The 23,291-nt window shown below is 41.9% G+C and overlaps 3 protein-coding genes across 3 annotated transcripts; 2 read left to right on the top strand and 1 right to left on the bottom strand.

Moving 5' to 3' along the window:
• Window positions 1-62: 62 nt before the first annotated feature.
• Window positions 63-4,237, top strand: grpel1 (GrpE-like 1, mitochondrial). The gene is made up of 4 exons (XM_028038411.1): window positions 63-209; window positions 845-992; window positions 2,405-2,486; window positions 3,369-4,237. The coding sequence occupies exons 1-4, from the start codon at window positions 142-144 to the stop codon at window positions 3,713-3,715; spliced, it is 645 nt and encodes a 214-aa protein (XP_027894212.1). The 5' UTR covers window positions 63-141; the 3' UTR covers window positions 3,716-4,237.
• Window positions 4,238-6,807: 2,570 nt separating this feature from the next.
• tada2b (transcriptional adaptor 2B) lies at window positions 6,808-13,750 on the bottom strand. Its single transcript, XM_028038409.1, has 2 exons — window positions 13,454-13,750; window positions 6,808-11,152 (listed from the first exon to the last, which is right to left on the bottom strand). Exons 1-2 carry the CDS (start codon window positions 13,721-13,723, stop codon window positions 9,953-9,955), a joined length of 1,470 nt encoding a protein of 489 aa, XP_027894210.1. The 5' UTR covers window positions 13,724-13,750; the 3' UTR covers window positions 6,808-9,952.
• Window positions 13,751-13,800: 50 nt separating this feature from the next.
• Window positions 13,801-18,693, top strand: cfap184 (cilia and flagella associated protein 184). Its single transcript, XM_028038410.1, has 3 exons — window positions 13,801-14,546; window positions 16,944-17,276; window positions 17,349-18,693. The coding sequence occupies exons 1-3, from the start codon at window positions 13,827-13,829 to the stop codon at window positions 17,688-17,690; spliced, it is 1,395 nt and encodes a 464-aa protein (XP_027894211.1). The 5' UTR covers window positions 13,801-13,826; the 3' UTR covers window positions 17,691-18,693.
• Window positions 18,694-23,291: the final 4,598 nt, after the last annotated feature.

The following is a 23,291-nucleotide window of genomic DNA, read 5'->3' as shown; positions in this document are numbered from 1 at the left end:
GACGTCAAAATCTTACCTACTTCCCATTGGTCAACTGACAGCGAGTCCCACTTCGTACTCGAATTTGATTGGTTCGAGCCATCATGGTGTCGGAATCAAGCTTACGCAAGTCTTCAGCGTGTGTTTCTGTGCATTTGGAAAATGGCGAGCTGGTGTGTCCGAGCTGTGAGGCAGAGCTACTCCGTGTTAGCGTCCCCTGCGCTGAAGAGGTGAGCTGCGTTTTTATTGTTTAGCTGAGACTCGGGAAGAACCGCAGGGCTCGCTCTGACCCGGAGTTCAGCCGCTGGTAGTAACTCCCAGCTCATGGTGGGAACCGGTTAGCACGGTTAGCTTTCCCTGCCTTCTTCAGACTTCACTCTTGACCTTTACAGGAGTAATAACTAACACAGGAGATATTTATTTTTGCTGTATTGGCGGACATGCTGCCACTTTAAAGTCTGCCGTATTATCACTGACATTGTTGGCGAAGGGGAATGGTGATGTCATAATGTCATAATGTAACTTCCTGAGGTGTAGCTATTTAAAGTGTGTCTGGGACACACTCCATCATGGAGCTTCTGCTTTTGTTAGCTTTACATGGCGTGTTTGTAATTCGGTTTCACGCTGCCTTCTCTTTACAGCCAGTTAGGACTTTATGAATGAAGCTGGGCGTCATATCACGACGCAATCTGATTGGCTGTTGAGAGATGATGACATAAATTGACGAGTGATCCAGTCCTTGTCTACAAGTGCCGAGGCGGCTAGGTTACTTGCGTAACTGATTTGTCGGTGTGTTTAGTCTGTATTAAGCTGCCTTGATGGAATCAAAAGATAAGTGACGTAATTGTTGTGTCTTCCATTGCAGAGCACCTGTGCGGTTGCTGTGCACTGCCACCCAGCAGAATAATGGCCCCGGCTCGGAGGAGGAGGCCGAGAAGACGGAGCAGAGCCCAGCAGAGAAGGTTCTTACCGAGGAGAAGGTCCAGCTGGAGGAGCAGCTGAAGGAGATGACAGTAAGAGCCAGCATGTTCATCTACCTGTGTGTTTGTCCTGATGGGCATATGATTAAAACGCATATGAGGCGTTGCGGTGGTTAGAGCAGGCGTACAGAGGCTGCAGTCTCGAGCTCAGCTTCTTTGCCAGCTCCGTTTCCATTACAAATTTACGCAAAACCTTGTCGATGTTTTTGCGAATGTCGAACAAAAAGCACCATTTTGTATTTGCGGTATGTCCATTAAATCCATCCATCCATCCATTTTCTGTTCACCCTTGTCCCTAATGGGGTCGGGAGGGTTGCTGGTGCCCATCTCCAGCTACGTTCCGGGCGAGAGGCGGGGTACACCCCGGACAGGTCGCCAGTCCGTCGCAGGGCAACACAGAGACATACAGGACAAACAACCATGCACACACACACTCACATGTCCATTAAATAAGAAACAAAAATTTAAAAAAAGGCTCGAACATGTTTGTTCAGTAATAAAACCATGCCTTGCTATCATCCTCATTCCACTTCCTGTCGTAGTCTTCCTCTTTTCCGCCAGTAGTAGCAGCTGGTTGTTCTCATTTTGATTCAGTCAAAAAACCATCTGATTCAGGTGCAATTAAAAATAATTTAAAAAGAACAACGTTTTTTTGTTTTTTCTTGAAATTTGCACGTTTTCGTTGAGGGGCTTTTTGTAACTGATTTGGGTTATTTTATGACCAGTGAAAAGCAGCTACTGTCAAATAAAAACCACCAGAGCCGAAACAGTGCAAATATGTTATTTGCCGTGACATATTGACAAGGTAAATGGGTTATTGGCCACTTCTTACCTTTTTTGTTTATTCAAACATTAACACGTTCTATTGCAAAGTTTAAGAAAACTTTGCCTATTTTTGGTTATCTGCAGTGAGTTATGACTAATTGGGACCACTGTAGATAATAGACGGGGGGGAAAAAATTTTATGATTTTCTGCCAAATATCTAGATTAATTTTTCACATTTCTAAGAAAACTATCGGGGTTCTCAGATGTCAAGAAGTTGCAAACTTGCGAGAAAAGAAATTACAATTTGTAATCTGTAATTTCCCAGTGGTAATATTACCGATATTACCACTAGAATGCATGGCAGATGTCATTATGATACACAAGAACATCCAGATGCGCTTCACCTAAATTTACTATCTTCTGTCACTTTTGGTGGCAACATTTCTAATTTTCTTTCTTAAAAATTGCTGAAAATACATTGTTAGAAAATGTTATAGCTTTAATGTTATAAATTTATTCCTTCAATCATGGAATTTCTTTTTCTTTTTGATAGCAGAGAATATCCAAGTTTTGTTTTTTTTATCTAAAAATTTTAGAGCTGTTTTTTGCTTATTTGTTTTTGGTAGGAATTTATGCCCCTGTAGCCAATTGTTCTTTGTCTCCTCTGCGTCATTTGCAGGAAAAGTATAAGAGAGCTCTAGCAGATACAGAAAACCTGAGGACCAGGAGTCAACGGATGGTGGAGGATGCTAAGTTGTACGGTAAAAACCTCTCAATTTTTAGAACAAAGCTGTTTGAAAGACACTGGTTTATGCTGTGTTGCATAAACCTCCAGAGGGGCCTCCAGAGGGCGCTGTAGGAGCCTCAGAATGCTGGAGAGATTAGAAAAAACATTCAAAAACAAAAAAAAAAAAAAAATTTAATCTCATACACTTTTTAATACAACATTTTTCATCAAACTTGTATTAATTAAAAAAAAAAAAAAGAATATTATTTAAATGTTTTCTGGTTGCCAGTCAAATTCATCAAACTGCTTTGCTCTTCAAGCTGTCAAGAAATTAAAAAGTTGACGAGAAAAAGGACCAAAGGAACCGACAAGCAGCAAAAAAAAAAACCTACTGGAATAAAATCACACTTAATGTGATTAATATAACATTACATATTTTATTATAATCAAAAGAGGGGATGGTGATGAAAAATTTTATTTGATAATAAAATTTTCCGCCATTTAAAATCAGACTGTATGAGGCAGCATTTATGCTAGATAAATGTAATAATTATGGAATACTGAATAAAAATATTCTAAAAAGTGATGTTTCTTTACATATTTTGTAGGTTTTTCTGTTGCTTTGGAAATGGGGTCAGGGGATCTTGCAAATGTTTGGGAACCCCTGGGATAAAACAGACATATTTTTGCAGTTGCCAATATGAACCACTAGATGTCACAAATGAGCAACAAAAGCTCTTTTGTTGTTTTTGAAGTGGCCAGATTGGTTTAGAATGTGTTGCATAGTTCTAATATTACACTTAAGGGCCTGTCATTGTCCAATACGTGGTCAGGTTTCTATAATTCAAGCTTTTAAAAGAGTAAATAGTAATATTTTAAAGCCACGAGCTGCTCAAACCTCCTCCATTCTCTCCAGGCATTCAGGGCTTCTGTAAGGACCTCCTGGAGGTGGCCGACATCCTGGAGAAGGCCATGGAGAGCGTCCCTAAAGAGGAGGTGACAAGTCAGAACCCTCACCTGAAGAACCTGTATGACGGCCTTGTGATGACCGAGGTCCAGATCCAGAAGGTCTTCACCAAGCACGGCCTGCTCAAGCTCAACCCTGGGGGCCAGAAGTTCGACCCTTACGAGCACGAGGCGCTCTTCCACGCCCCCATAGAGGGCAAGGAGCCCGGGACCGTTGCCGTGGTGACCAAAGTGGGCTATAAGCTGCACGGTCGAACCCTGAGGCCGGCGTTGGTGGGCGTGGCCAAGGCTTCCTAGGACTGATTGGCTAATGGCGTAACAAAGTGGGTTCAGCGTTAACAGTGGAAGACGACGGACTCGGCGGACCGCCCAACGCAACGCGGTCATTTCCCTCACAAACTGTCCTCACTCTGAGACTGGACCAGCAACACAAACTCTGGGGACAGCGTCCAGCAGTTTTAAACTTCTTCTGCCAGTAGACGGGCCTGTACAGTAAATACGTTGTCATCATCATTGTGGTTTGCGCTCTGTTAGAAACAAAGAGTTACAAGAAGCTTTCACAGTGTGGAGCAGGCCAGCATCATTAAACCAGACGTTTTAAATAACAGCATGTTGGGTCTGAGTTCATACATGAGGGGTAGAACCCATTCTGCTGCCGGTGTCATTCCAGACTTCTGTTTTTACTGTTTGGAGTTTGAACTGCATCCTCAAAATAAAAGTTAAAGAGATGTGATAGAAACAGGTGATAGATCCCTGTGCAGTTTCAGTAAAATCTAAACTTTTGTCATCTTAACTTAATAAACCAGCCTCAGGCAGTGATGTAATGTGGCTCATTTCATAATAATAATACTATTGATGTATACCTGCAGTGGTGGGCACACTTCCTCTACTGTGTTAATACCGGATCTACTTCTCAATTAGCACTTTTGCTAACTTTGAAAACTGTTTAGCGCACTTAGTTCCCTTAGCTCAATTTCTCTGGATAACTTCTAAAATGCTGTGGGCAAACTTTCAGATAAAAGTTCAAAATCTCTGAAGTTTTGGCTATTTACTGATAAAAAAAATTCAAGTAGTTAGACAATTATATCCATGCTCTTATTTTGAAGTGAGTAAAAACTGTTTACGCAGTAATTCCGTTTCCTCAGCTCACCTAGTTTTTTAAAATCCTCAATAACATTATTTCAAGCAAACACAGGAACAAAATATAGCACATTACAGAACAACATATAAAAATAAATACAACATCTGGAGCGTTATAGAAAATTACATCAAAATTAAATTGGCGTCTGAAGGTTGGTTATCCTTCAGGGGCAGATATTTGAATTGAAATTAGCGCAGTAGCATTAGCTTCTGCTAAATAACATGTTGATGTAGCACATTAGCAAAGCAAAGCTAATGTTTATAATTAGTGCTTTAGTTAGCGGTGCCCACTACTGAATATCAGCATGTAGGAATGATCTAACCTTCACCAATATGTCTGTACTGGTTTAAAGTAACATGTGTGAAGTTTTTTTTATATATATGGCTAGCATCAGTATTTAAACCATATCAGCATCATTAAAGAAAATGTTCAAAGTTTGAAAGATTGAATGTTTTGGTAAATAAAAACAATGCAACTAGATCAAGTCTCCATTGGGAGAGCTTCTTGTTCCTGGTCAGTCGGTCAGGCTCTGCCCTCCGTGTGGCTTTTGTACGCCTGACTCAACTCTGAGCCATACAGAGCTATGGAGGCATAATCATGCCAAGCCCAAAAAGAACTCTGCTTTTGAACCTGTTTTATTTGCTACCAATAAAACTATTTGTCTGGGTGGAGCAGGACATATACAATACAAATCAGAAGGAAAGGACACGGTTAGTTTAGCCTAGCAAAAAAATAAATAAAATAAAATAACTAACTGCATACGTTCTCATGCACTGCAACTTTATTAAGTATTTTGATACTTTAAGTCAAGTGTATTTAAATAGAACATGTAAGCAACAAAGCACTTCAAACTGCTTTATACCATAAAAGCAGTACAGTAACCAATTATGAAACATTACATTATGTCAAATGCTCTCATCCAAATTGCTATATAAACACACAAATATCATTGATCAAGTATGCTGATAAATATTCAAGTTATTGTGAATTCAAACCAGCTCCAAACAGGTGGCTTCTTAGCCTTGATTAAAAGAAAGTCAGTGTTTTGACTGTTTTGCCGTTTTCTGGAAGTTTGTTTTTGAATTCTACACATTCAAAAACCACCATGACTTATGCTGCTGGAAAATATTTTATAGTCCGCATTAGCTGTTCACCCATCTGTAAAACCCATGGCTTCATGCCACATGCCTTAGTAAAATAATATAATAAAATTTTACTGTCAAACTCTTAAATCTTGTTCTGGACTGCAGAGCGGCACTTTTTAATATACTTTTTAAACGTTTTAACCGTGGAACCTTTTGCTGTTTCTCGTGGCTGCACCTACGTGGAGCTGACCCCCAACGCAAACTGGGTCCACTGGCAAACTGCACAAGCTGGCATCCATTGGCAATAAACAATAAAATAAGCTTGATTAACAATTTACCACGTTTACCGAGATCAACGTCTCAGTCGGAAATCAGACCGACTCAATCACGAGGCAAGAGGACTAATTATGAAGTACTTGCGCATGAGAATGGTCTGTGAGTGGTCCGCATGCCACACCACAACAGAATCCCAAGAAAACAACGGCTACGATGGAAACTGCAGAATCGTTTAGGACTTCTGAAATCAAGCCTCAGTGGACATTGAGATGCGCTTTACATTATTGTCCTCTTTGGAATTTCAAACACACCCCAACTTCATCTTCCTCACAGCTGCCATTACAGTGTCTCCCAGGCTTTCCTGACACTTGATTGAATCCGTCTTGTTCTCCACAAGTCACAGTTTTCCAGGGCCGGAGGAACGGCGCCACCATTCTTCACTGTGCGCGTGGTGTTCTTTTCCTCCTCCAGCAATGCAGCTGACATGCCCAGAAAGAACGTCGTGTGCACATTTAAATAGCTGTAAGCAAACCAGAGTGGATTTTTATGGTACATTTGAGTCAGAAGTAATAAATGTTTTGGAAGTCGAGGTATGAACGTCTTCCGTCACTTCCTCTTTCTGCCACCAGGTGGAACCCACGGAATCTGGATCCGATTTCTTTCTTTGTGAAGGAAAACATTGTGACCAAAGGAACCTCATCGACATGCAGATCTCATCCACTTCCCGCTTAACCCTTCTCTCTGTGTGCTTCAACAGCGTCAACATTCGATTTACTCCATGAAAGGAGACGAGAAAATATTTCCAAATATCAAATTCATTAGCACCGGAGAAGTAAAACGGCTCTGCAATGCGAGACCAGTAGATGGAACAAGAAGAAAGAAAAGCATTCTTTTTGTCAAAAATCTGTTTTTAATACAAAACTTATAAAAATTTGCACAACACAAAATACTGTACATTACACATTTCTTATCTTACAAATTATTTACATTTGGTTCACATAAGTAAGCATAGACGCCCTCTTTTTAGGACTTTTCTAAAAAGTCCTGACTGAATGCTGAAATAAAAAAATCTAAAAATCAAATCAAACAGCTTCAATTTCAAGCTTTCAGGCATCAACTGGAAACAAACGCCTCCACAGAGTGTTCAAAACGTAAAACATTTATGCTATATTTCGATTTTTCAACCTCCAACCAGTGTTTCTTTGTAAGTCCAACACCGTTTCTGGACACATATAAATGAGAACAGAACGTCTCACTAGACTCAGTGTATATCTGGAGAAGATAAAAGTCCCACAACCATTAGCCTGTGTGAATGATACGCGTCAGCACATCTGAAGACTTCAATTGTCAAACTTGCCCATACGGGAGTATAAAACTCCCGTATGGTTGGGATCTTTTTTTGAACACTTCCCATGTCCTTTCGACAGAAATACATTCACTACTTGGATACATTGATTGTTGCATCACAAGAACTTCTACAGCCTCATTACAGCCGGGGGGACATGCTCCAAAAACGACAATGACAAATAATCCCCAACCCTCCTTTGCCACGCCAAACATCAACAACAAATGCAAACGGATGTTCAACTCATATTTTCTTCTTTTTCTTTTTAACAACTGCTGGATGATCCAAGAAACACATCCAAGTAAGACGGAGTCACTTTAGCTTTAAAGCTGAATTAAACAAACCAGAAAAACCAACATAAGAGCAGCGATGTGGTAAGAAAGTGTCTGGTAATGCTGTTCAGGTTCTGACCTCAGAATGAGAGACTTTGGGAGAAAGGAGCACATGGTTTTGATGCGCAACCTGAGAAGCAGAGGATCTTTCTCAGGGTTTAGAGAACTAGTACATTATTTATTTTAATACACTTATAGTAGGCTGTAGTAGGAAGAATATCTAAGATGTAATGCATTTCAAGAAAGGTTTTAGAGCTAAATTAACCAATTACTCCTAGTACAGATAAATACCCCTCAGGGTAAGTATAAGTACACAAAAAAAAACAACTTAAGATGATTTATTCAGTGGAGAAAGTCCCCATGGCAACCGGCTACTACCAGAAAACAAAACAAAAAAACCTTTCTTCTGTCCTACTATCACAAACGTAAACTTGGGGAGTTTGCTGAAATTGTGTGCTTTGGTCAGACGAGACTCTGAGCTTTTTTTTGACATATTAAAAACTCTGGGCGGCTTTGGCAGGAAACGAGGGACGGTTGCGGTTCTGTGGGCCTTCCAAAGATCCGGGAACCTTGTCAGAAAAGGGTTGCCTCATGGAATACCGGGCAACTTTAGATAAAATGTTGCCAGTAAAATGAGAAGGTGTGACGTTTAACCTCACACCGACAACCAAAAAGCCTAGAAACTTAAACGGCTTTGTTGGCCGTTTCAAGACCCTAAACCTGTTGAAGAACTAGGGAATAGCTGATCTAGTCAAAGATCCCTCTCTGTCTCTTCTCCATCCTTGTGAGTTGTCTTAGGACATAAAGCTCTGTCCTGCTGGGAACAGGGGGTCAGTATAAAGTATTGACAGCAGGGATACCAGTACGTTTGGCTCTGTGATGCTGCAGGACTTTTACATGTCGTTATCAGGAGGCCAACAAGTCTTTTAGCTTCCGTCTTTCTAAAACCAAGATCAATAACACTCTGGTGAAACTGCTACAGAAAATTTAGCAGGTCATAAAATGAGCTTACACTTATGCCTCACTTCGATTAAGCGGTATGGCATGGGTCGGTTCACTACGTTGTTCCCATAGTAAAAAAAAAAAGACTCATACAACCGACCCGAACCAGACCGTTCCTGGGCACCGTTCGGTTGGAGGACAACAGGAGAATGACATGGTATGGTTAGGGTGGAGCCATTACTGTCACACAACACATTCTACTCATTGGGGGAAATAAGAAATTATCGCTTGCGTCAAGGACGGTACATACTAATACCGTCAAGTCGGTCGTCACATTAGTATGTCGCAACGCTAGATGTCTGGGGTAAACCCCTAGTTAGACTCCAGTTGGCGGTGGAAATGTTTCTGGGAACATGCTAGACCATAAACTAGCGTAACGAACCAGTCACGAACCGCTCACCGGAATCAAGGCAATGCTCTTCTCTGACCTAGGTTTAGGCACTTTTGTATTTTAACAACCCTAATGGTAGCGTGGGAACTGTCAAATTTCTGGGGAACCTTTTAGCGTTTGTAACAGCTTTAATCACAAACTGTCCACTCTTGACAAAGGCAAATAAAATTCGCCAACCAGACGTCGGCGGGTTTGAATTAAACACGACATCCTACTTTTTCCCCATTTTTAACACACTATTCTTATCAAAATACTTTGAATCTGCCGGTTATTAATTCAGCTGGAACTTCAATGAACATTGGCAGTGTCCACTATTGGACAACACTCAACTTTAAGCTTCTCTTTTGGTGCTAGCAATACATTTTTCTTTAGTCTACTGACCATTCATTACCCCTTCAGTGCTAATGTAGCATTGACAAAACAATGTGACGGTACCAGTGCATGAAACTGAAAGGAATTCCGTGAATCGGTTCAAATATAGAGTGAAAACAAAACGGTCATCAGAAAGGCTCCTCAGCAAACACGTGGTTTCAAACATCATTTGAGTGGAACCCCCTTATTTTTCTGTATGAAATAGGTTTTACTCGTTCGTTCTTTCATCTTTACAATGATGCTTAGGAGTGACGCTTGAGATAAATAAATCCCAAAATGCAAAATACCATAATTTATTCATCAAGAATTGTAGATCAAGAAACACACAATGGTAAACTCAAAAGGTGCTGGACATCCTTGAGCCCCGTATCTTTTTTTTTTTAAACTTTTGTTCCTAGAACTTGTATGAAAATATAGTTATTATTCCAGGGGAATAATAACTATAAAAACTATATTTTTCGCAAGGTGAAAAAAAGAAGGACTAGAAAAAGCAGTCGGTGAGAGGCAGTAGTTCCATCCAGCCTCCAGAGCGTGAAGCTAGTCGGCTACCGGCCATCATTGGCTTGTGATTACCGACCGCAGACGGATCGCTACGAGGCGTCTCTGGATATCCAGCCACTCTCTGTGAGGAAGGTGAGAATGCGCTTCTTGAGAACCTTGTCCAGGTAGCCGGGCAGTCGGCTTTTTGCCGGGATGCCCTGCCTTTTCTGCAGGTGGTCTTTGATGATGATGGTTTTGACAGTCAGGTAGCGTGTTGGGCTCAGGTTGAGGGAGTTGCACAGCACCTTCTCCCGATCCGACAGCAACTCAAACCCCGTCAAGTTCTCGATGGTGGCAAACTCACCGTCTTTGCTCTCTTCCTTGATCCCACCTCCAACCCCGAGCCCCACCGTGACGCCGCCTCCGCCGCCAAGTCCCAACCCAGAGCCGAGCCCGGCCCCTCCCGACCCGCCGCGTTTGGAGGCCACCACGTTTTTGTTTTCCTTGCGCTTCTCCCGTTTGTGACGGGCGGCTTCGTACTCGGCGGACTCCTCCAGGCGCGCGATGCCGTTGCGGCGGTAGCGCTGCAACTCGCGCACCTTGGCCCTCAGCACCCGTTCCTTGTGCATATTCTCAAAGAACTCCTCAAACTCCCGATGGGCCATGAACTGGCAGAGCGCCCGTAGCCTCACTCGCTGCTCTTTCTCCTCCTTGGTGATCTTTCTTTTGGGTGTGCTCGGGATGGGGACGGACCCCGTCGTCGTGGTGGAGGCTGGTCCGACTGCGGTGCTGCACGCTCCCGATCCACCCGTAGGGACAGAACCGCCTATGACCTGCAACCCTCCGGGCTTCTCTTTCTCTTTGTCTTTCTTGTCTCTGCCAAGAAACCCAGGTACCAAGTTGTAGTCACGGGCAATATTCTTGCGCCGCTGTCTCTCCCTCAGCTTGCGCACGTACATGTCTACGTGGGCACGTTTTAGTTCGATCTCCACGTCCTCGTCGTCGTAGTTCACCGACAGCCCGCTGATGAGCTTCTCCGCGTCCTGGTCGTACTCGATTTCGTAGTCGTCGCGCAGAGGCATGTAGCCGAGCTGCTGCTGCTCGGCCAGGCTTATGTCCAACGGGGGCAACGGGGTGGTGAGGCTGGGTGATAGGGGACCCCCGCTTGGGCAAGTGTGGTCAGTTACTCTGTTGGGAATACTGTCGGGGATGCAGGCTTTACCGAGGTTACCGTGAATGTACATGGTGACGTAATGCTCCATGACTTCCTGCGGCGTTCGGGATGGTCCGACGTGTGCGGCCATGTCCTCCTTCAGGAGAGAGATGCACATTTGTGTAAACACACACACATAAAAAACAAAAAACATCAACGGAAATATTCATATATCCGTTGATATAATACAAATTGTAATATTGGGTTGTATATTTGGCTAGGTGAAAAATATGCATTCTTTTAGGACATTGTTTACAACCAATTGACAAAAAATACTTCATAAAAAAAGATTATTTACACCTGCGGTGTTTATTTTGGGAAATTTGATGAATATACTGCTTGAAAACATTTAAAAGCTGCTAAATATGGCATTTTCTTGAATTACTTTTACATTTTAAAACATGTATTGATTCTTTAGTGTTTTTGGTCAAAGTTATTAAGATGATCTAAATAATGACAGGCTGCAGAATAGGGGTGCACATTTATTGCATCATAGTGTTTATCATTTATTGTGATACATTTCTAATTATGATAGATTTGATTTATTGTCGCAATAAATTCCAATTATTGATGTTAAAAAAAAAACACTGTATTGTCGGGATTGTTTCTCCATTATTTGTATATGTTTTATATATATATATATATATATATATATATATATATATATATATATATATATATATATATATATATATATATATATATGTTATTCCAGAGCAGTATTTGTGTTGACAGTCACTTTCATACAGTTACCTAAAAAATAAGTAATAAATAGTTATTATTGTCAGATATATTCCAAGGATTTTTTCACCCCACCTTTGCTTGTTTGTGGTACGAAAATCCAGACTCAGGTCCCAGATTAAGAAATTTAATACATAAATTTTTAAAAAATCAATCATTTATGGGATCTATAGATATAGCTGAACTAGCTGCATCTCATAAATGATCATTCTGGATTCAGAATTATCATTCATTTTATCGTCGCCCACAGCAATGTAGACATCTGGGTTGGTCAAATATATCAAAGAATAAAATGAGATTTCAGCACAAACTTAGTGCAAAACAAAGCATTAATTAGATAATTTAATATCCCTTAAACGATTCATTCTGAAAGATTTTTGCTAAATCATGTTGCTTTTTTCCCCTCTTTACCAACGCAATATAGGACATTTCGGGAATAGAAACAATGCAGTAAAAGCAAAAACAACGCCGTCGCTGTGGTCATGTACCACAACCAACACACATCGGGTTGTGTGTTGCGCCTCAGCGAAACACACCAACAGACCCGATTCATGAATAGTTTCTTCAGCAGCAGCAAGGCATTAAAATGGAAAGATAATTCAAATAAATCGCGCAGGTTTTTCCACGTGCATCACATGCGGCTGATGTATTCTCATCTTAAAACTGTGGCGACAGATCTGTGCTCGCTTTTTCTAGTTCAAAATCCAAACTATTCAAAGCGATCCACCTTGAACTTATTTATTTTACACTTAAATAGATCAAATCCGGCTTCCAATTTGTGAAGCGTATTCTTTTCTATTCTATTTTTTTTCCCCCTTTCTTACAAATATGTAATAGTGTCTGATCCAACTGGGCTTCCATCGTTTGCAGCTTCCAATACATGACCGTGTAAGATTGTCAAAATGCCAAACACATTACAATCACGTTTTTGTTTGGCATAAAGAAAGTGCTACTCACTACAATAAGAAATCTAAAATCTATAAAGAGAAATCAAAGTCAGGTTTGACTGTCTAAAGTAATGCAGATTTTACATCAGAGTGATCCGACCAAAGCAGCAGCCTATTTAAATTCATGCTTCAGCTCACTGTGGGACTCTATGTGATCATATCAGGCTAAAATTGACAAATCAGTATTCAATCAGAAAAATATTTACACATTAATAAGCTACCTGCTTCACAATACTATGTAGGGAGGAAAACTGACACTGTTTATGTAACCGTATACACACCATCCTTCTACTGAAACATGGTGGTGGTATTTAGAAAGCAGGGACAGGGAAGATGGTGAGAATTAACTGTAAATGCTGATTGGTCAAATAAGCATAATTCATTTGCTAAGCAAATATCTAACTGTTCTAAAAACCGTGAGATTGTCTCCGAAGTCTATAAAGGCCGGAATCTGAACACTGGCAAACTTTTAAAATGAGGTAAAACATTACCAATGAAGTATTTCCAATTCTGTCTGTTCTTTTAATTCTCTATAACATTGTTAAGGTTTCGTAAAGTTTAACAACAGCCTATGTTTACTTAAAAGTTGACATATGTCGCCGCTAAAACCCGCGGCGGTGTCGCTCTCGTGCCTTTAGCTGCTGCCTGGTGGCGTTTCTATGCTATTAAAACCCAAACTTATGTTATTAAACAATAACAAAGTGATGTACCCAGTTTCCAAAGCCGTACTGCTCGATGGCATCGAGCAGCGACTGCTCTTCCCTGCTAGTCCATCCTCCCTCTGCCTCTGGACCCCACAGTGAGAACAGCCCGCCGTCGACCTGCTGGTAGCCGTGCCATCTGCGATGGTTGCCGATTTCGGCGCCCGCCGAGAAGCACTCCGGGCACAGCTCGATATCTGGGCAGTCGGTGCAGCGGAGCCGCAGGTTGGTAACGTCTGCGAGGCAGTTAACGCAGTACTTCTTTCCCAGGTCCGCCATCTTGCCTGGTTACTGCTTCTTGTTGTAGGAGGCTCCACTCGGCGCATGCGCGCAACGAGCCTCACAGCTCGGAGCCACTCGCACACTCCCCTTGTTAATATTCATGGGAAAGCGCCGGAACGCCTCCGATTGGCTACTGGACTCAGTTTCCAGGACGACGCGAACTAAACGAAAAGCGTCGCCGACTGCGGAACTGCAGGAGCCTATTAGTTTTAGGCAAATGAAACAATTCTTCGGCGAATTTAAAATGGAGCAAAAGAACGAGGAGAAGAAGGAGTTTGATAAAATAGTATTCTCAGATCACGACGAAGAACTTTCTAGCAGCAGGGACGTCAAAACAGAACCCTGTGTTGAAGAACCAGCCACCTGTGGGCCAGAACCCGCACGGGCTCTCAAAACCAACTCTGAGCGCGCGGTGTCACACAGTCAGAGTGTTATTTTTGAGACTGACAGAGGCGACAGTGGCCGATATTCGGGGTTAAACCTCGACACCCCAAAGGCAGAGAGTCCTACTACTGCCGCTGAAAGCACAGACGATAAAACAGTCCAGCGCGTAGACTCCCTCCAACACTTGGGCACACAGAGAGACGAGGCCCGCAAACTAAACAGGCAGCTGCAGACGAAACTGGCGCAATGCTTCCACAACACAGCCATTGATGGGGGCCAGCTGGGGAGAGGCAGGCCGGAGGAGGAGCAGCAACGGGAGTACGAGCGGTCAGTCCGGGTCCTGTCTGAGCTGAAGCAGCAGCTCGGCGCTGCTTCACTGGCGGCCCGGCGGCAGGCGGAGGAGCTCAGGGCACAGGCCCGCGACAAGCTGGGCAAGGTTGGTGTCTGTGTGGGGGGGGGGAGTCATCGACGAGTTCACTGTTTAACCACAACTTGAAAGTAAAGTTCATTTTCATCCAGGTTTGATTACAGACAGATGGAGTCAAGAAATCATCCGCCTGACAACACAAAGTAGGCCAAAAGTTATTAAAAAGCAACAAACTGTGGCAGTAATTGTATTTATTGGAGCGTTTCTATAGGCCAGAACCACTGCTGACCAGAAAAAAAAACACAGAGGAAGGAGCTTTTTGAACACTGCAAATTCATCCAAATGCTGAACATCATTTATTTATTTATCACATCCCGGTTGTTTCTGTTTCTCTATTATATATTTTTTTATATTTGTTGAGATGTATTTATTTGCACTATTTCCTAATTAAATTTTTTGTTGTTGTTGTGCTTTCTTGCACAGTGACAGCAAAATGAATTCTTGTTCTGATTATTTTGGCAGCAGACAGTTTTTCAACAAACCTGAAGAGGCCTCTGACTGAATGCTGCTGTCACATTCCTCCACAAAACAAAACAAAACAAAACAAAAAAACTTTTTGGACAAAGTTCCCTAAACTGATGAGACCAAAGTACCATTTTTGGAAAGTGTTCATCCTGTTACATGTAGTGCAAAAGTGCATTTCAGGAAATTACAAAACATACTATTTAAACATGGCAGAGCGACGGTCTCGGACTTCTTGGCTGTCTTAGGATTTTTCTTTATTCTTTTTTCCTCCATTGCTTTTGATTAGTTATCAGTTGACGTGCTCTTCTGTCATTTGCATTTCACTTAGACGCTTTTAAAAGTCTGTTGGATGTCTGTTTTATTCTTGTTTTTGGACTGCCGGTGCTGGCTAACAACTGACGGTGCCATCCAGGACGTGTTACTACTGTGGAATATTGTCTCTGCCGCCTGGAAACGGAGATCTTCAGTGTTTTAGGTGTTTGGCACTCGAAGCTGTCTAAGTATGTACATTTATAGGCACCCCTGGCAAAGACGGGCTGAAAGGCCTCGAACGCCAATTAGCGCTGAAGTAACGACGACTTTTTGCACGTCTTCGCCAGAACTTCTGACGTTTCTGGGTCCCTCTGAATAGAAGAGCCCGGTGGTTCTTGAGCAGGTGCAGGTTTATCTCTGCCAGAGAGGCAGAGGAGGCGGCGGCAGCTATGAAGGCGGCCATTGTCGCCTTTTCCCCGCAGCTCTCGCTCTGAAGACTTTAATGAAAACCAGCAGCTCTTTTAGATATGAACCTGTGGCGGATGGGCCAATATGTTCAGAAAGTGCCTTTATTGCACAGGCGAGTTCAAGGTTTTGAACATGCATGTCTAATAAGTTAGAATGATTTTTTTTCTTGTCTGTTGTGAAGTTTGCATAAGAATATGAATATAACTAGCTAAATATGGCTGTTATGTGTTGATTTTTTTTTTGTGATCCTGGCAGGAAGGAAATGAGAACAGAAGGTAGAACAGAGGAGAGAAGGAAAGACAGCAGAAAGAGGAGGAGAGAACATAAAGAACAGGGTATTCCACTAAATGTTTAAAATGGAGACAGAACAGAGAGAAAGAGAATACAGTTAACAGCCCATATAATCATACTGACATATATATCTGAGTGTTTTTAGCACATGTTATACTTGTGAGAGCATCAGTTCCCATACTCTCATTTTTATTTGTCAGAAAAAAAATATTTTTCTTGTAGAATATCTCCGGGTTTTTTTTCTTCTTGTATTCTGATGAGCTTCACAGTCACGATGGAGTCTCACTCTAGAGTTTGAACAGACGCGACTTCCAAGTGTTGTTCAGAAACGGACCAAATTTTTTTGTTGACGTCTGAATGTGTAGGATCTGCTGCCATCTAGTGGCGCAAACCGCAACACTGAGCAGTCATGTGACGTCATCTTTTTTTAGCTGCGTCTCCAAAAAATGGCTCGTGGGGAGGTTCAAAATATTCTGTCGCTCGTTTGATGAATTATGTTTTAAATAGATACATTACGCATAGAAGGAAATATTTCAACCCTCTATGTTTTGTAATTTCAATGATTGTGGCCTACAGATGAAAATCAAATTCAACGTATAAAAAAAATGTAGTTAACGTTTTTTTTTTAAAACTGATGGCTAAACGGCCCAATTTTAAGGCGTTAAATTGGGAAGTAAAACTTATTTGAAGTCCTATTTGACATATGCACCATTTTTTTTTATAACAACTGAAGGTAACATAGTTATTTGATTGTGCTATAAAATGTCACTATGTGCCCAGAAAATATTCATTCATTTATTTCAAACATGTTTCCAAAGGCAAGAAAACATGCAATCAGTAGGACACGAGGGAAAACATGTGCAAAATACCACAGATTTTACGACAAGGAAACGTTTGATTTTGTAAAAATGTCTTGTCTGACATTTTGAGGTGGAGGCCGAGTGGGAGGTGTTCCTGGCGCTGAAGCGGGATGCTGCGCTGGCGGTGCTGAGCCCCCGCCTGGGGACGGACCTGGCCCGGTCCGAAGTGCAGGCGGTGCTGACGGCGGAGCAGCACCGGCAGAACCAGCTGACCAGGCTGCGTCTGAAGCACTTCTCGCTGAGGTCCAGGGTCCAGAGGCTGGAGGCGGAGCTCCGTGGCCAGGACCCCCAGCGGGTCCGGTCGGAGCGGCTGCAGGCCAGCATGCTGGAGAGGAAGGAGGAGGCGGGAAGGGAGAGAGAAGAATCCCGAAAGCTGCAGAGGAGGATCTGCAGCAGCCTGGAGGTGAGCTGACTGGTCCGACAGCGTGTCGCAGCGTTACCCGCTTAACCAGCGCTGACCCGCTGCGCCCGTCAGGTCCTGTCAAACGTCAGGGAGAAGCTGCTCTGGAGCCAGGCGGAGGTCCGGGCCAAGCGGCAGCAGCTGGCCGAGGTGGAGGTCCTGGTGGCGGAGAGGAGGAACGTCCTGACCCAAACCAGGCTGGAGCGGAACCGCCTGCAGCGAGCCAACGGCAGGCTGAACCTGCGCCGCGGGCTGCTGGGGGACAGAGACCTGCTGCTGGACCTGGAGCAGACGCTGGACGCCTCACAGCTTTTAGAGAAACATCTGGAGGAGCTGAGGCTCAGGAAGGCTGAGGTCACCTCCAGGTGTGGAGAGGGAAGGGGCAAACCACAGTCATTTCAGGGCTTAGACCCTTAGAGCCTTTCTTGTTTGTTATTCCCTTTTTTTCTTCCTTCTTTCCTTTCTTTTAATACCCATCAACTTCTTTCCTTTTTTATTTATGTTTTTGTTTTGTTTTTTAGGTCTGGACAATATGGCTTATATCACAATATAAGCGTTTCATGTCAGTTGATATCAATGATTATTGGTTTTTTGTTTATTATTTTAAATATCATAAAAACTCTAAAACTTTCTGTTTCACCCACAGTTTTCACTCCGTTCAGTAGTTTAGTATTTTTAAGCAGTAAGGAGTGATGGGGCCGAAACCCGAACCAGCTGCTCTCAAGTTACTCAGCAGGTTGTTGCTAGGAAACCAAAGAGCGAGCAAGTTACTTGATGCCACCCACCTTTCTTAGCCAGCTGTGAGAGGTTGAGTGGCTAAAGCCTTTCCTCTGCCTACATCCCCCAGAATGCTCTGCAGTTTTGATCACGTCATTAAATACCAAAATTTCCACCTAACTTTATATTTATACACACACACATGCACACAACAGGCTGTGTGAAAAACACACTGTATGATCTGTGAAACCATAATTCTATTCATGTGAGCAGATTTCTAATTTCCTCCAAATGTAGCTAATTTCCTGCCTTGTTCTTCCAAACACACCATCATGTCTCATCTCGCCTCATGAGAGGAATGTATTTTCATATCTTAGTTTGAATGAATCCACAAAAAATATGTAACAATGCAATGATTTAAGGGTTTGTAGCTTCTGTCTTGGTTGTTTGTTGACCACTGTGTAGATTTATCATTTTATGATTAAGTCTGGTTGTTATTCTTTTTTTTTTATTACATATTTCTCTATTATTTCAAAAATATTTCAGCCAGACTCTTATTGCAATCAATTATTTAGTCAGTATCGTCCGTCTGTCTCGTGTCCCCCGGTTGTTTGTCCATGTCTTCGTGCCGGGCAGATGTTTGCCAAACTAGTCCATAAATTTATGCAAAACTGTAAGCTTGAATACAATAACTTAAACTTACTACCTGTCTCTTGGTGTTTTATTCACACTCGGGCTCCTCAGCCGAACCTTTCTGACTGCCTATTACCATATTTGTAGTCAGGCGCCTAGCCTTAGTTAGCAATACATGTGACTTTATCCACAACAACGTAGAAGCACAATTTATGCTGTTATGGGAAGATTCTTACTTGGCCTCACTAGAAGCTCAACAATTCAGAGTTTCTGATAAATCCTTTATTGTCACTAGCTAAATATCATATTCATTGTTCCAGGTAGGGGAAGCCATGCCTTGCTGCATTTTACCATGAAGTTAAGTTTTATATCCCGACTATCAAAGACAAAAAATAGATATTAAAACAATTGAAATCTGTATTGCTTTGAATGTACAGTTGGGAACCGAAGCCCCTTAGCTTTTTCTTTTTCTTGAGCATGTTTATCTGTATTTGTTTTTCTTGAGGCAGAACAAATGTTTCTCTCTGTCGTTATACAGTGTTAATAAAGTTGTTTTTTTTTAAAAAAAACATCCCCCCTTCCCCCCACACCCAACAGACTTCTTGTGGCTATGATGCTGAACTGTGATGTCACACATCCTGTTTGTGACATCACTGGTGACTGTCTTTGTATTCCCAGATTCCACAGAGAAATTCATTTGCAGTTTAAGGTTCGAACGAGAAAGAAACAATGGCGGAGAAAGATTTCATATTAAGAAAGATAGAGATTCTCCAGAAGAACCAGATGAAGCTGAAAAGGGAAAATGAACAGCTTCAGAAAACAGAACAGCTTCTGAAGAGGAAACTAGAGAGACTGAACAGGACCGACGACCCAACAAATTGGCATGTAGAGAATAACATACTCATAAATTCGAATGAGTACTATAAAAAACAAATTGTTAAAATTAATTTGGAATTGGAGGAAGCAAGGACAACAATTAAAGAAATGCAAAGGGATTATTGCAACAATTAACAATAAAACTAGAACGGAAGCGGGCCACGGCAAAAATTGATGCAGAAAAATCTTTAAAAGAAAAGACTGAAAAACTGCTGTGGCTTACTAGGGAGAACGACGAATTGAATATGGAGATCGTGGCTTTTAAAATCAAGATAGACAGAATGAAATCCAGGGTGGAAAAAAACAAGATTGAGCCACAAATTGATCAAATTCAGGAGGAAGAAACACCAAAACCGAATGTATTCCAGAGAGTTGGGCGTGTTTTTGTTGACATGTATAATTCAGGAACGCTGAGGTACTGGGTGTCACCCTGTATTTTTTAACTACTGAAAAAAAGAGCAGAGAGGGGAGCTTGGGGGGTTGCTGGTACCAGGATGTTTGGGGATAGCGACAGCAGAGAGGGGAACTATCATTGTTTCCTCAAGAAATGCTTTACAAATGTCACAGGTAAGACTTTTAAGACATGCATATTAAATGTGCAGCTATTCACATGAAGTATTTAAAATAAGTTATGCTTTATGATATTTTCTTTGCAGAAAAGACAATAGAACAATAGTTAATTCAGAATTTTCTAAGCTCTTCTGGATGCAGATCAGAGCATGTTTACTTAGGGAATATTAGAGCAGATTACCATATATTTATTTCTCTGTTTTCTTAATTAACTAAGTGGGAGGAGACATTAGAGAAGGAAAAGTGGAAAAGACAGAATTATTAAAGTAGAAGTTTAAAGTATACCGTTGTCTTTCTCATTCACCCAGATTCCTTAGACCAGGGGTCACCAACCTTTTAGAGACTGGGAGCTACTTCACGGGTCCAGAGTAACACGAGGGGCTACTTGTCTGATACAGACATAAATGTTCTTGGCTATATATATGATATTCTGTGCAGAATCTGTGTCATCGGGGCCCTCGGGGCAGTCACCCCCAAACTGGACCAATATATATATATATATATATATATATATATGATATCCTGTGCAGAATATGGACTGGAAACCCCGAGATCACCCCCAAAGGTGGCGGAGAACGCCAGAGCTAAGATCCTGTGGGACTTCCAGATCCAGACAGACAAAATGGTAATGGCGAACCAACCAGACATTGTTGTAGTGGATAAACAACAGAGGAAAGCCGTTGTGGTAGATGTAGCAATACCAAGCGACTGCAACATCAGGAAAAAGGAGCACGAGAAACTAGAGAAATACCAGGGCCTCAGGGAGGAACTGGAGAGGGCCTGGAAGGTGAAGACCACAGTGGTGCCTGTGGTCATCGGGGCCCTCGGGGCAGTCACCCCCAAACTGGACCAATGGCTACAACAGATCCCAGGAACAACATCAGACATCTCAGTCCAAAAATGTGCAGTCCTTGGCACAGCCAAGATACTGCGCAGAACCCTCAAGCTCCCAGGCCTCTGGTAGAGGACCTGAGCTCAGAGGATAAGAACCACCCGTGGTGGGTGAGAAGGGAATTTTTTTTTTTTTTTATGATTACATGCTGCCTGATCATATTAATGTTAGGGACTACTGACAGTAGTTATCAGTAATAATTTACCATGGCAGCTATGGTTAATTGCTATTATGTGATCAGAAGTTCTTAGTTCAGAGTTTTGAGTTTGATTCCCTTTTGGAGATTTTCTGTGTGATTCTAAATTGCCCACAAGTGACTAGAGTCTGGATTGTTGCAGCAGCAGCTGTACAGCTGGACGCACTGAGAGATTTTCCTTTAAATTAAAAAAAAAGAAAAGTTATTGTATTTCTATTATCCAACCCTGTTTACTATTAACAAAATGATGGAGAAGAAAAAGTTCTTTTGTGCCAAAACATCTTGTATGTAGCGCACATCAGTGTGAGTCTGTGGGGGTCAAAGGGCACCCAAAGTCTAAATCTTATTGGTCAGTTTGCTTTTTCTGTGAGCTAAAAATGATGAGTGGAGTTTGAACCTCCCATAGTTATAAGATCCCGCCAATCCTCCTCTTTCCGTGGATCTCACTGCTTCGCTTCAATGTCTTTATTATTTAGCATCGTTTGTGTAAAAAAACAAGAAAAAAAAGGGTGCGCTGCTTTAGTGGTTTAGTTTTGTGCCGATTTTTGCGCGTTGGAGAGGTGGTTGTGCTCCTGCAGGTCAGGTGCAGTGATAGTTTTGTACCTTCCAATCTGTCAGACATTTTTTTTCGACATCTGCTTGTGTCAGCCCACAGGTGACCCGTCAGCTGTTCAGTTCGCAAAAATCACAAAAAAGCTAATAAACCGACAACCCGCACTGTAAAAAGCTCAAGCAGAACCTGAGGTTCGACTGATAAGTGGTTCAAACTCCAGTCATCATTTTTAGCTCACAGAAAAAGAAAACTGACCTATAAGATTTAGGCTTCGGCGTTCCCCACCTCACCAACTTAAAACTCTGAACTAAGAACGTCTGACCACAATATAGCAATTAACCATAGCTGTCCTTACTGATAACTATTGTGCATAGTCCCTAACATTAATATGATCAGGCAGCATGTAATCATATTTACTTAAATGAATTTTTGTTGTAAAGAAAATGTATGTCTGTATCAAACAAGTAGCCCTTCGTGTTACTCTGAACCTGTGAAGTAGCTCCCAGTCTCAAAAAGGTTGGTGACCCCTGGTCTAAAAATAGCCAGACTTACCATGATTTTATGTAAAAAGAAATCAACTGTTAAGTACTTTTTTTTTTTTTAAATGGTTTCCACTGGTATTTTAACCATTTTCTTTCTTTCCAACAAGAATCCAAACTAGTGTTTGTAGTTGGAAGTTCTCTTTTCCATGACATCATCTTCATTCCAAATTTCTAAAGTCTTCAACTTTTCAAGGTTAGAAAATTTGCATCCCTAACCTTCTTGAAAACACTGACTTGCAAAGCAAGTCAGTCACTGCCTCCATGCATTGCATGGCAGGCACCTATTGTTCCACACCCAATAGAACGTCTCTTTATTGGGGCCTAATATTAGCCTGCATTATCTTGTTATTTCAGGTTAAGGCACTGGCTTGCGCAGACAGTGCCTATCTATTAGCTTTAGCCTTTGACCTAATGCTAATAGATAGGACTACAAAAACGCCATATCTCTAGTTCTAACTAACACTGAATTAAAACAGAGGGCTGAGCTGCCATTTAGAACTACTGGCTGTTTTGCCAGTAAATAACTCATTTAACCCAAACAACAATTCTATATGAAGCTTACTGAAAATTTCAAGATAAAAGCCTCAATATCCCTCTGAGGATAGTCACAGATTGACTTCCATGCATTTCTGAGCTCAGCGCACACCATCTTTCTCTCATCGCTGTTATTACTGTGAGTGAGGTAGAGAATATGAATCGTGGTACTATCGGAGACGACAAATAGCCCTCTCAGATGCTTCAAACGGTTTTCAAGTACGTATCACGGTTCCCGAACGGGAAGGAGTTGTTAGGACTGCTTTTTTCAGTCAAACTGGCTGACTCAAAGAAATGGAATTCTGTCAGTTGTGAGTGTCTGACAGACAGGCTTCATTACCATAGCAACAGAACAAAGAACAGGACAGAGCAGTGCAGCTGATTAGGACTACAAAAACGCATCACTGTAGTTCTAACTATGGCAGAACATGCAGGTTAGAACTACAACATGGCAGAACTGTCAGTTACTACAGAGGAGGAATGAGTCTGCCTTTAGAACTACTTG

This window comes from Xiphophorus couchianus, chromosome 14 (assembly GCF_001444195.1).
Source record: "Xiphophorus couchianus chromosome 14, X_couchianus-1.0, whole genome shotgun sequence".
NCBI classification, from domain to species: Eukaryota; Metazoa; Chordata; class Actinopteri; order Cyprinodontiformes; family Poeciliidae; genus Xiphophorus; species Xiphophorus couchianus.
This window is presented reverse-complemented; position numbering and strand designations above follow the sequence as displayed.

Coding starts and splice junctions, on each gene's coding strand:
- cfap184 (XM_028038410.1), top strand. CDS start 13,827: ATGGGAAAGCGCCGGAACGCCTCCGATTGGCTACTGGACTCAGTTTCC. Junction 14,547..16,943: donor CCCGCGACAAGCTGGGCAAG/GTTGGTGTCTGT, acceptor TGACATTTTGAG/GTGGAGGCCGAGTGGGAGGT. Junction 17,277..17,348: donor GGATCTGCAGCAGCCTGGAG/GTGAGCTGACTG, acceptor TGCGCCCGTCAG/GTCCTGTCAAACGTCAGGGA.
- grpel1 (XM_028038411.1), top strand. CDS start 142: ATGGCGAGCTGGTGTGTCCGAGCTGTGAGGCAGAGCTACTCCGTGTTA. Junction 210..844: donor GCGTCCCCTGCGCTGAAGAG/GTGAGCTGCGTT, acceptor CTTCCATTGCAG/AGCACCTGTGCGGTTGCTGT. Junction 993..2,404: donor AGCAGCTGAAGGAGATGACA/GTAAGAGCCAGC, acceptor CGTCATTTGCAG/GAAAAGTATAAGAGAGCTCT.
- tada2b (XM_028038409.1), bottom strand. CDS start 13,723: ATGGCGGACCTGGGAAAGAAGTACTGCGTTAACTGCCTCGCAGACGTT. Junction 11,153..13,453: donor AGTACGGCTTTGGAAACTGG/GTACATCACTTT, acceptor TCTCTCCTGAAG/GAGGACATGGCCGCACACGT.